The sequence below is a fragment of the Barbus barbus genome, assembly GCF_936440315.1.
Source record: "Barbus barbus genome assembly, chromosome: 35".
Lineage (NCBI taxonomy): Eukaryota > Metazoa > Chordata > Actinopteri > Cypriniformes > Cyprinidae > Barbus > Barbus barbus.
In genome coordinates this window covers 7,044,460-7,057,533 of record NC_136763.1, presented here as the reverse complement: position 1 = coordinate 7,057,533, position 13,074 = coordinate 7,044,460, and the positions used below count along the sequence as shown (strand labels likewise).

The following is a 13,074-nucleotide window of genomic DNA, read 5'->3' as shown; positions in this document are numbered from 1 at the left end:
AATGTTTAAAATGCTATGATACGCTCTTCAATCCCCCTGGTATTTTGTAATATCCCTATTTGTTAAAATTTAATATGAGCTATGCTTTTATTTATTATTTACTTTTTCTTTTGTCCGTTTATGTTTTTGTGTTCTTATCTGAATGTTACCTTTTTCTGCAATAAAAAAAGAAGTGACTCGCAAATCCCTATTTACATTAAAATGTGTATAAGTTCAGAAATCTGTAGTTAAATTTTTTTATTATATATGTATGTGTGTGCGTAAAATGCATATGAACTGCATGAAATACTTAAATATGTTGTAAGAAACTTGCTAGATTTAATGACAAATCTCTGCATCAAAATATACACGTTCCCTTATAGATTAACATAAATCTTTCCCTTAAAAAGGTCATTTACAAACGTTTGGCTATTACCAGATAATTCCATACTATCTCATATTTAAATAACATTACTGTTTGGAGAAAATGAAAAAACATAATTATAAGTTTGAGAGGATTGCTCTGAGAAACTGTCAATATATTATCATTGTCAGCTTTATTAGACATCCACATATTCTACTAAATTGAATCCACAATTTTAATAAAGAACAAAATTACTCAAGGATATCATAAGGAGATCTTCATTTATAAGCGTTTGTCAGTGTCCATTACTCTCTTCATTCAATACACTGATAAAATACAGAGTGATAACTTATTATGAGTGATTATATTTCATACAAAGGGGAATCGGTCCAGCAGCACTTATCAATCCCATCCAGACACAAGCCATGGTGAAATTAAAGTCTTTGCATTAAAGAGTATATCCAATAAACATCTTTGTATAAGGATTATGCATCCAGATGTTTGTTGAGTCTTCTCACTTTCTCCTTCTTGTTCTGGTTACCGTGTTTTTTCCAGGGTTTCCCAGTCTGTTGTTCTGTGTTTGCGTTTCCAGGCCCAACAGGACCACTTCCAGGCTTATAACCCATCACCATCTGCACACCCTTGGTCAGTGCTCGCACATTTTCCTATGAAAAATGACAGATTATGAGGGATTCAATTTCAAAACTGAAATCAATTTTTCATTTTCAGTAGCCATGTAATGTGCAGGCTGGCGCTGTACCAAATTAAACCCATTCAAGAATTGAATCTCACTTGATGAAAGAAATGTTTATCCACTGTGTTCTCTATGCGTTTGACTTTTGAGGGTTTGTCGGCATCGCTAGCAATCTGTTCAACTCCTCCACTCTGCCTGGCAAACCTGGCATGCTGAGGCTGGAAGTCTTTAGGGTTGATGTGGGGTGGAGGGTGGCAGTAAAGGAGTTTACCCTGCAGAAAATCAGGTAGGAAGCGGTTTACATCTCCCATTCTCCATGCTCATAACTACAATTCAGAGCTGGTAGTGACAAGCGAAAGGCACTTACACAGACATAGTCTTTCAAAACGTAACGGGCTGATCTTGATTGGTCTGGCTGGCCGTGTGCTGTCATGAAGCCTCTCATATCTGCATAAAGGGAATAGATTATGATTGGTCAGTTGTAGCAGAGTTGGTTGAGTGTGCTGTGAAATGCCTTAGTGTACATTGTGCAAATGGAACTGACATCCATATGCCATGAGCAGCTCCTCGTGGGTGGGGAGTCGATCGGGATCCTCGTCCTCTCTTGGTCTGATGATGTTGATTCCGTAGGTCCCCTCCAGCACAGTTCGAGGGATAGTCTGACATACGTATTTAGGTTAAGGGTAATAATATTTCACAATATTTCTGTTTCTACTGTATTTTTGATCAAATGAAAGCAGTCTTGGAGAGCATAAGAGACTCAAAAAAAATCCATCGTCAAACTATAGCGTTAAAAGATAAAGCAAAAAACACAGTTATCATGATCGTTGCTGTTTAAAAAGGTTATCAAAGAGATGGCTGGAACGTGATCTCTAATCTGATCGATGGGTAGGATCCCGCTGCAAATCATCTCGGCTTTGGTGGACACAAAAGAAGGCATGACCAGTCCGGGACAATCACACAGGCAGAGATCAGGATCAACAAACAGAGTCTGAAACATGTGGACACACCAACAGTCAATAAAAGCCCAAGAATAAACAGATGTGTTCATACATTTCCAAATGACTAAATCCATGACTCTGATAGCTTCATAGCTATTGGTATACAGCTAGATAATGTAATTTGTCCCTAAGAGTGAATTAGGGGCAAACAATGTGGAAAAGAAGTCAAGAATTAATTTTCAATACCTCCATTGTTCATTAATAAGAAAACACCCACCTGAAAATGCTTTGTGTGTCCAGGTGTAGCTGAAACTGAGACTTTCTTATTCCTCAGGATGGTGTTGATGGTAGAGCTTTTTCCAACATTAGGATATCCCACCTTTAAGAGAGTTTACAGTTTAAATATGAATATGAATTCTTAAGTAACAATGTTTGATATAATGTAGAAATGTAATTTAAACTCGCCAGTCCAACTGTGATTTGTCCATCTTTGCATGCCGGCCCAGAATGCACAGACTTAAATATTTCCAGCAGCTCATTTTTGCGTAACAAACGGCTGGAGTTGTAGAAAGATGAAACTGTTGTGGATTCTGGTCTCTCCTCAGCATGATCTTCGTCTCCTGATTCCTCAGAGCATGTCTGCCACTCTGTCTCATCGACACAGACTCTTCCTTCTTCACTTTCCTCTTCTTCATCCTGCTCACTCTCATCTTTTTCATTAGGTGAAGTGCTATTTTCCTCATGAAGATCTGTGACATTTTTGGAGGTTGCTTCCTGTTCTGTATCACTCTGATCCTCTTGGTCCATCGGCTCTTCTCCCTTAACCACCAAACATGGAGGAGAAACAGAGTAATGAAAACAGGCACTCGATTCCCTTAAAAAAAACAATGCTTATGAAAATAATGAATCATTTAAAAAAGAAAAAAAAGATTAATTTGCATCATTAAACAAAAATGTTCACTGAAACCTAGAACAAAATATGGTTTTAAAAGAATTCTCTTATGCTCAACAGGGCTGCATGTATTTGATGCATACGAACAAGTACAAACAGTGTGATATTGTGATATGTTACAACCCGAGTTCCGGAAATGTTGGGACGTTTTTTACATTTGAATAAAATGATAACTAAAAGACTTTCTAATAACATGAGCCAATATTTTATTCACAATAGAACATAGAGAACATAAATGTTTAAACTGAGAAATGTTACACTTTTATCCACTAAATGAGCTCATTTCAAATTTGATGCCTGCTACAGGTCTCAAAAAAGTTTATTTTATTCACATTTAAAAAACATCCCAACATTTCCCGGAATTCGGGTTGTATTATAAATAATTGTTTTCTAGTTTAATATATATTTATATGTATTTCACCTATAGAGAACATTTGGTGCATCATTAAATGGAAAATACGCCAAAGACGACCACAAACTCCTCAGCAGCTGGAAACTTATATGTAATATGGTCATGTGATTTGAAATTCTTTTAGTTTTCATTTTATTCAAATATGCAATACAAAAAACAGTATGTCCAGCTATAGACAGGCTCTAAAAGCTGCCAGGGCAGAGCATATCCACAAACTCCTAGATAATAACCAAAACAATCCAAGGTTATTATTTAGCACAGTGGCTAGATTAACAAATAAACAAACACCGCCCGATCTAAATATTCCCTCACAGTTTAATAGTAATGACTTTATGAATTTCTTTACTGATAAAATAGATAGCATCAGAAATACAATATCAAATGTATATTCTACTGTGTCTAGTATTTCAGCTTCATTCATCGCACCCAAAGAAAAACTGCAGTGCTTTACAACTATAGGACAGGAAAAGCTAAATAAACTTATCAGGTCATCTAAACCAACAACGTGTTTATTAGATCCTGTACCCACTAAACTACTGAAAGAGTTGTTACCTGTAGCAGAAGAACCGCTTCTCAATATTATTAACTCACAGTTATCTTTAGGTCACGTCCCAAAACCATTCAAGCTGGCGGTTATTAAGCCTCTCATTAAGAAACCACAACTAGATTCTAATTTTGCCATAAGTTAAATATATTAAGATTCTGCAATATATAATTATATTGTGGAAATTTAATTTCCTGTAGAGCTGCTTTGCAACAATTTGTATCGCTATACAAATAAACTTGAACTTAATTTATTCCTGTGATGAAAAGCCTACATTTCTCCAGTCACATGATCTTTCAGAAAACAAATAAGCTGATTTGCTGCTCAAGAAACATTTTACTATTAGTAGTATTATAATCAATGTGGAAACAGTTGTGCTGCATAATAATTGTAAAATATTTGGTAATTACTTTTTTCAAAATTCTTGAATGAACAGAACATTTAAAAAAATTGAATAGGCACTTGTTTTTGTTTTTTCCTTTACATTTTTTCATACCTGAAAATTGCAAAGCCCCAATTCAATCCTACTAACAACACCTAAAATAACCTTTAGTGCATCACTGCAGATCAGCTCCATACATTACCTTCTCCTCCGCCTCGAGTCGTTGTGCCTCAGCTAAAGCAGACCAGAACACTGCTCTGATCCCCTCTTTCTGGAAGTATCGGGCCCAATCTCGCCGTTGTTCTCTAGTGAGCAGGTCGGCTTTGTTCAGAAGAAGCATGTTTACTTTGTGAACTGAGACCTCTTTTACATATTTTTCCTGACAGAGACAAAAATTATAGCATGATTTATAAAAAAAAAAAAAAAAAAAAAGAGTTATGAGTATAATTGTTTAGGTCAGATGTCTCAGTTACTTACAAGATCTGGACAGCGGAAGAGAAGCGGGTTTCTGGCATCAACGATTTGAACCACAACATCACTGAGGATAAAGCAAAAAATATATATATAATAAATAAATAAATAGTATTCTAAGAAACCATCATTCCTACATCAAAGTGTGATTTGATAGTGAAGAGCACAAATGAAACCTCCATTGTATTAAAAAGGTAAACAAAAGCTCACCTTCTCTCAATAACTCTCCAGAGTTGTCTCCAGAAATCAAGATTCCTCTCAAAAGGGGTAAGAATCAACTTCTGTTCCTCTTCCAACCTATCACAGAAATTGCATTTGCTCACAAACACTATGCTGTTACAGAATTGGATTTGCTAGTGTAAGGACTAAATTGATCAAACATTCACCGAGCCAGTTCTCTTCTCCAGATAAGGAAACTGTCCCTCTCGTTTTGCTGCAGAACCTCAGGGCTTGTGCTCTCATCCCAAGGAGGCCTGCGGTGGAAAAAACACAATGCTGAATAAATTAGCTTTTGCATAATTGTGTATCTACAACAGATCAATGGAACTTTCATACAGGTTTATAGAACTCACATTTAATTGCAAAACAACATACCTTCGGGGAATTCGTAAGAGCTGTTTGTTGTCCTCATGGAGTTTCTTCAGTCGTGTGGACTCCTCGGCAGAAATCAAGCCGGCCCTCGCTTCAGCTGGGACAAATTTTATGTTCAGCTTCTCTGCAAAAACAAACAAAAACACATTTATTATTCTGTTCCTAGCAGTGTTTTTTTAATATACTATTCTATTTTTCATAAATATTTTTAATGTGTTTATATTTTGATATATTCAGTTTTCATTTTTGTTAAATTTTTGCAATTTTAAGTACTTTTGTCATTTTTATTAATCATATATATATATATATATATATATATATATATATATATATATATATATATATATTAGTATTTGTGTTTAATTTCTTTTAGTTTTAATTTATTTCCAGTAATTTTAGTGCTTCACATGAACCTTATTTTAGTTACTTGCCAAGGCAACATTTCTCATTTTTGTTTAGTTTAAGTTTTTCAAATAATTTAATTCTATTATTCTTTGCATATGTTATTTCATTTCAGATTCACTGTAATTAATAAATATATTTCTAATTGTTTTGGTTATCAATAATAACCTTGATTCCTAGAAATATTATCTAGAGATATAATCAACACCTACCTGCAACAAATTCAGTTCCAGCAAGTTCAGCGGTGGCCAGAAAGTCGTCCAGAGAGCTCTGCTCGGTGACAGACTGTAGGTTGAGTCGACCCCAATCATATCCATCATTCAGCTCACTGGTGTGAAGCTAAAAGACATAAAACTATTAGTATACATCACATTTACATCCACTGAATCACGTTAACACTCCAACTGTTTCCCTCTTGCATAAAGAAAACATTTATGGTCTGCATCTTTGTTTTTTGGTTTACTGATATTGTGTGTTGACTGGAAAAACAATCATTTTAAATGATTTGTTGCTGAACTTGGTTCTATGTCACACGTTTCGTATGTTTGTTTGTTTTTTTTAGTATATGTGACAAAGTATTAAGGTGTATCTTCTGATCTTATTTTATAAATGCGCCATATTACCTCTGCAATATTCTGGTACACGTGAAAGAAAAAGTACACACTTTAGGATTAGACTCATAGCGCTAATTCCTCACCCATGTGTCATTTCTCCTGTATCCACGGCCTGCGTTCAGTCTCTCCTTGATTAAAGCTCTCCCCAACCCCGAACCCTCTCCGTGAGTCTTCTTCTTTCCCATCTTATATAGTTTTACACGGTTAAATCGTAATATAAATGTGTCTGTTCGTGGACAGAACTTCACGCACGTGACATGTTTGTTATGGCAGAGGAAGGAAGTCACACGGAATGGTTTATGAGAGGAACCACTTTTTCAGAGCCTTGATACGTTTAGATACCAAATATAATGAATGTCCGTTCAGGTTCGTTAATTGTAGTCCAGCCCTACAGTTTTACAGTGTTTACAGTTTAAAGGCTGATAGAACTGACTGAGACAAAAAGCGAAAAGACAAATCGTCACTAAACGTTTGGTTTGTCCCAGGTGTCTCACTATAATATGTCCGAGGAAAAGCAAAGCACTTAAAAAGTTCCGGATGTAGAAGACTGTTCCCTTGCACTGTGTCCCCAGCAGAAGGCATCACATAACAAGTTTCAGATTCGCCCAAACCCTTCTTCTTGCTCCATGCCTCTCTAGCAGCCGAGGGACAATAATTATAACACATTTAGTAATATAAATATTTAATGATTAATTATACATTATTGTTATTATTATATTAAATAATCATTATTATTAATAATAATAATAAGACTTGTAATATAACCTATAATAATAATAATAAATATAGTTTGCATGCTTAAAAATCATTATTTATTTAACAACTATACAATATTATTATTAATAATTATATGATTATTAATATAGTTATTAATTATGATTAATTATATAATTATTAATAATGGCATATTTAAGACTTGTAATATAACCTATAATTAACCTGTAGTAATAATAATAATAATAAATATATTATAGGTTAGGTTGCATGCTTAAAAAGTCATTTAATTAATAATTATACAAGATTATTATTATTATTAATTATATAATTATTAATATAGTATAGTTATATATTATTATTATTAAGTGTAATATTTAAATAATAAATAAATAGTGTTATTGTTACATATCATATCATGGTTGTACAGGGTTGCATTACTTTTTGTATTACATGCTCTATTACATTTTAACGTTATATAAATTCAAAGAAGGCAATGTGCTTTTTTTCACATTGAAATCAGTAAATATTAAATTTGCTATGAAAAACATTGTATTGGCCCCAAACTTATCAAAGTTAAATCATGTCTTTACTTGTTGACATGCGCATAAGTCTGTACATAAATGAAAACAAATAGGCCGATATGAAACACTTAAAACAAATAAATGAATATCCTTCATAAATAAATAAATGGAAAGATGAGCAACAGCTGAGCGCAGAATCCCAGAGTTTTAAGCCCAGTATTTGGTATCGTCCTCACTCTGTCGCCCCCTCCGTGAGGCTGAGTTGGTTCGTCCCGGTATATAATTCTCTGTTGCACGCTTGTTCTGTTCAGAGTGTTTTCTAGCTATGCTGCAGCTCTAGCGTCAGACGCGGCACTCCTCCGCTCACAGGTCTATGAAGTGGTCTGCAACTTTGAAAATGACTTAAAGTAAGCCGATAGATGACAAGAACCTGTTTCGCGGTAGAAATTAGGCGTAATAGAATTACTAGAGTAGCTTCACTTTCCTCAACACGACCATTATGTTGCCTTGGAAGAAGAACAAGTTCGAGCTGATCGAGGAAGACAAGCAGCAGTCCAAGCAGAAAGGCTATGCCGTGAGCCTCAACTACTCCGCGCTCACCTCCTTCGCCAAATCCTGCCCAGAAAGCGCACTCAACAGAGTCGGGAGCATGTTCAAATCCAAGAGGAAAAAGGTGAAAATCACCAGCGAGGACCCTACGTACACGGTCTTGTACCTGGGGAATGCCACCACCTTCCAGTCCAAGGGGGATGGATGCACAGACGTGGCCGTCAGTAAGATCTGGGGCAAGAGCGAGATGGGCAAGAACGGCACCAAGATGAAGCTGACCATCAGCTCGCAGGGCATCCGCATGGTCCACGTCGACGAAAAGACGAAGAGACCAGGACACCTGTATTTATTGCACAGGATCACCTACTGTGTCGCAGACCCGCGGCTCCCCAAGATCTTCGCCTGGATCTACCGGCACGAGATGAAGCACAAGGCGGTGATGCTGCGCTGCCACGCCGTGCTGGTGTCCAAGCCGGAGAAGGCGAAGGCCATGGCGCTGCTCCTCTACCAGACCTCCGCGACAGCGCTGGCCGAGTTTAAAAGACTCAAAAGAAGGGACGACGCCAGGCACCAACAACAGCAGCTGATCGGGGAGCAAACGATCCCCCTGGTGCCCCTGAGGAAGCTGCTAAACGGACAGTGTTACTACAAGCCCCCGGTGGAGCGCAGCAGGAGCGCACCCAAGCTGGGCTCCATCACGGAAGACCAGATCGGGGAGGAGGAGGAGGAGAAAGCCATGCACTTTGAGTGCGAGGATATTCTGGACACCGGCAGCGACTGCGTGGCCAACGGCAAGCAAGAACTGTGCCAGATTATCAATGACTTGGGCTCCATGAGTATAGGGAACGACGTGCAGACGCTAAAAGCCGATTTGAGGGTGACTCGCCTGCTGTCTGGGGAGAGCACAGGCAGCGAGTCTTCCATAGACAGCAACCAAGAGACCGTTTCTCTTGCCAATGGCACTGTGGATGGGAAAGTGCAAGAAGTCGGCTGACTTGTCTTGAATATATAAAGACACGATGGTAAAGAAGAAAGGCGTTTGAGTGCACAAATGTGCCATTTCATCCATTTGACTTGAAAGCGCAACGTTAGGATTCACGGGATGTGTTTTAAAACCTAGCAAGCTGCCTACATCAAGTTAGGGCCAAAACTGCTGCTCTCTGTAGAAAAAAAAAGTTTATCAAAATTTGATTGCTGCCTTAAGTAAAATCAAAGTAACGATAACCTCAAATGGCTGGAAAGACCAATGTAATGCAAACTTTTGAGTTCAGCTGATTCAGAGTGCCCACAACATGATGTCTAGGTAGGCAGCTCATTAGGTTTTGAGACCCAAGCCATGGAGATGTTTGTGGACTTAACAGACACTAGCACAATAATCCCTCATTAGGGGTCTGGATGGAAGCACCAGAGTTGCTCTGCACAATAAGACGCTTACAGTCTCTGCTTAACCTCTCGATGGTGTAAGAGGTTTTAGGAATGATCTTGTTTACCTAATACGTTTTCCTCAAGGAAATGCTTTTTTCTGTTTCTCTTTTTCTTTCTTTCTTTTTTTTTTCATTAAGAAAAGTAACAGTCCTGAAATATGTATCTTTCTTTCTTTCTTTTGAAAGAAGTGATGTCTAAACTAACTGAACAATGAGTTACAAAACTGCTTTCCTTTCAGGATGCTCCATTTGTATTTTCCCCCCTTTTTTATTTTTGCACTGTGGTGGAATTCAAACACGTATTATGCTATTATTTATGTGCATAATATTGTTTTGCTATATATGTTCTTGCAGACATAAATGTTTTATCTTTGCTGTGCAAAAGAGAATTTTCCTCATGTACAGAGATGTATATATTAAATACATAATGTGTAAACAAAATGCATTATTTTTTAAACAATGTGGTTTGTTTCTATGAGCACCAATAAAATTGTAAAATGTACATCGAGGTCGAACATTATCTGCAATGTTAGCTATAGGCAAGTAGAGTTGTTTTTGACTGATGGTCATTTTGACCGAGAGAGGATTTTCTTGTTACTGCATTGGACTAAAACTTACTGACTTTGCTCACAGGGTATAGCAATATTTTAATAGTTTTTGTTCCCACCTTGTTACACTTGTGACTATTTGTCAACTTGTTTTCTTTCACTTAGCACAGGTTTAATTTCTTTTTGGAACTCATTGGTCATAGGCCTCGTTGATCAGATCATTTTGGCAGTGTTCACTCAAAAACTGAGGTGCACAAACTCAGGCCTACAATCAATCTGTTCCAAAAATAAATTTTAAACCTGTGCTAATTGAAATAAAACAAATTGACAAGAAGACTGAATCCAAAGATTTGGTGATAATATAGCATAATGAAACATTTAAGCCGGTAAATTATGAAATTAGATTTTTCAGTCCAGCACAATGGTAACCTGAACTTCCAAACAGGCTTAAATTTGCCATCTCATTTACCTGTCTTGCTCTCGAGTGCGCTTTCAGGCACCATATTACGTTCCCTTCAGAATCTCACAATAGCTGGCACGTTTTCCATTGCCACTCGAGGGGGAGCTGCACATTCCCTGCGGTGAGAGTGTTAATAATACTGGTAGCTGTCACTTCCTACAGAAGTAGTGGCATAAACTAGCAGCTTTTTATTACTGTACATGGTCTGTGGCCTCCTTTCAGTTCTGCAATTGTAAACAAGTGAAAAATTATGACCGAGAAGAAAAGCACAAGCAGAATCTATAAATGAACAATTTCATATGCTAAACTCATCATTAGACCAATGAACTGTCACTGAATTTAATCAGGGTTGAGAAACAAGCCTAGTTCCTTATTAGACATCATAATATGCTCTTAAAATTTCAGCAGTCAAAGCAGTTCAATTCATCCTTTGCTCTCAGTTTCCCACCTCCATGGGATTCACCATCAAAAACGTCCATATGCATATGTAACACTGCATAGTGCAGAACAATAAATGGGCATGCTAAAAAGAGCCTGTATGTAATATAATGTAGCATGGAAACCTATACCCTATTACCTATCAAATAAAATGCATTTCAGCTTCTATGCTGGTACTTCCTTTATGGAGCTTATTGCATATAATTCTCAAAATGTACATTCAATTGCAGATGCATTAACAGATATACTAGCATACTTCATAAACGATGTAGGTCATGAATGCATTTACGAAATGAGCTTTATTAAAAAATGAATAAGGATAATTTGGTTCTTCCAGTTATCAAAAATAGATCTTGCAGTTGTTTGAAATATATTAAGCAAGCTTTGTACGCAATGATTTGTGTTTTAAGTGTGCAAAAAAGATGCACCTTTTTAATGTGATCCTTCAATTTAACAAAAAAATTCAGTGTAGAAAGTTTAATGTTTAAAGTCAAACTCCCCCATTTTTCATTAATGTAAAATCCATCTTGAAGTGAACTTTGTCTCTGGTGCTCTAATAGAAAAGTGCCTAATTGATTTAATGGCTCATGCGTGAAATTAAATGAAAGAAAGTGCATTATTGGAATGCATCATAATGTTGATTAACTAAATAAATAGCGAGAGGCAAATGTTAAAATCTTGATTTCTGCCCCCGCAAGGGAATTCTGCAGGATGGTGTTTTGTACTTTTTTTGTGTGTGGTGTTGCATCACTATAGTTTTTCTGCTGAGACAGGGTTTGGCATGGCCATTGAAAGCAATATGATTTTAAATAATGCATGCTGTTGTTTAAAGCCATGCAGTCACACAGGTTAGTCTCCTGTTACACCTGTCTAAGAAAAGAACAACTCTCCCACAGTCTCCCTCTCGCTTGCTATCTCTCACACACAAACACACAGGATTCCCTGGAAGAGAGTGGTTAGCCTAATGGTTAGATAGTCGGACTCGTAATCCAAAGGTTGTGGGTTTGAGTCTCGGGCCGGCAGGGATTGTAGGTGGGGGGAGTGAATGTCCAGCGCTCTCTCCACCCTCAATACCACGACTGAGGTGCCCTTGAGCAAGGCACCGAACCCCCAACTGCTCCCCGGGCGCTGCAGCATAAATGGCTGCCCACTGCTCCGGGTGTGTGTTCACGGTGTGTGTGTGTGTTCACTGCTGTGTGTGTGCACGTTGGATGGGTTAAATGCAGAGCACGAATGCCGAGTATGGGTCACCGTATGTCACTTCACTCACTCACTCCTCACTCACAAAAATAGAAAACATGTTTATAAACACTAGGTTTGTATACAGAAAAGGGCTTTAAAAATACAAAATAACAGACAAATAAATCTAAAATAATTAAACAGAAACCATTACAACATGACAGAAACAAGAACAACAACAAAAATACTAAACAAAACAAAAAATGTTGTCCTTTTTTATTTATAAAGACTAGGTTTGTGTCTATACAGGGATAAGTTTCCCAAAAACAACTAGTCATAAGTTCCATCATTACTGTCATTAGACAAAAAAAAAGTTCTATCCTTTTATTTATTTATATACATACATAAAAAAAAAAAAAAAACATATTCAAAGATAAATTCATCAAAAGGTCCAACTTGTAATATAAAGGCTGCTTTTACACAGAGAAAACAATTAGCATGATTTTGGAAATTTGGTGAGGATCAACAGATTTTCCACCCACAATCTAATTTCAAGGAGAGATAGAGAGTGTTTTCCATCTGTCAGAGCTTTATGTTCACCACCGAGGGCTCCAAACAATATTGTTATTTCGAAAACAAGGTGAGAGTGCAAACAATTGTCATCGCAATGCTTTTAGTGTGGGTGTCATCAATATATACATACGTAGTCACAGAGTTTGTCTTTCACATCCTGTTCCTGTCATGCCAACCTTTTCATGAGTCTGTGGCATCGTCTCAGAGAGCTCATGAAGTTTTAGCACTATAGGGGCCTGCACTAAGAAAGAGGCTCCTCTCTTAAATGTCTTCTACACAAATGGATCCCCAGAGAGCAATACATTTTAGTACGGCAATT

At 37.1% G+C, this 13,074-nt stretch overlaps 2 protein-coding genes across 2 annotated transcripts; one reads left to right on the top strand and one right to left on the bottom strand.

Annotated features, from left to right (window-relative positions):
* Nucleotides 1-186: 186 nt before the first annotated feature.
* On the bottom strand, nucleotides 187-6,843 carry lsg1 (large 60S subunit nuclear export GTPase 1). Its single transcript, XM_079393160.1, has 14 exons — nucleotides 6,430-6,843; nucleotides 5,945-6,071; nucleotides 5,334-5,454; nucleotides 5,126-5,212; nucleotides 4,950-5,036; nucleotides 4,746-4,806; nucleotides 4,471-4,647; nucleotides 2,444-2,797; nucleotides 2,256-2,357; nucleotides 1,885-2,028; nucleotides 1,582-1,705; nucleotides 1,405-1,484; nucleotides 1,136-1,309; nucleotides 187-1,008 (listed from the first exon to the last, which is right to left on the bottom strand). The coding sequence occupies exons 1-14, from the start codon at nucleotides 6,529-6,531 to the stop codon at nucleotides 829-831; spliced, it is 1,920 nt and encodes a 639-aa protein (XP_079249286.1). The 5' UTR covers nucleotides 6,532-6,843; the 3' UTR covers nucleotides 187-828.
* Nucleotides 6,844-7,899: 1,056 nt separating this feature from the next.
* fam43a (family with sequence similarity 43 member A) lies at nucleotides 7,900-11,141 on the top strand. Its single transcript, XM_079394191.1, has one exon. It carries the CDS (start codon nucleotides 8,084-8,086, stop codon nucleotides 9,125-9,127), a length of 1,044 nt encoding a protein of 347 aa, XP_079250317.1. The 5' UTR covers nucleotides 7,900-8,083; the 3' UTR covers nucleotides 9,128-11,141.
* The last annotated feature ends 1,933 nt before the right edge of the window (nucleotides 11,142-13,074 follow it).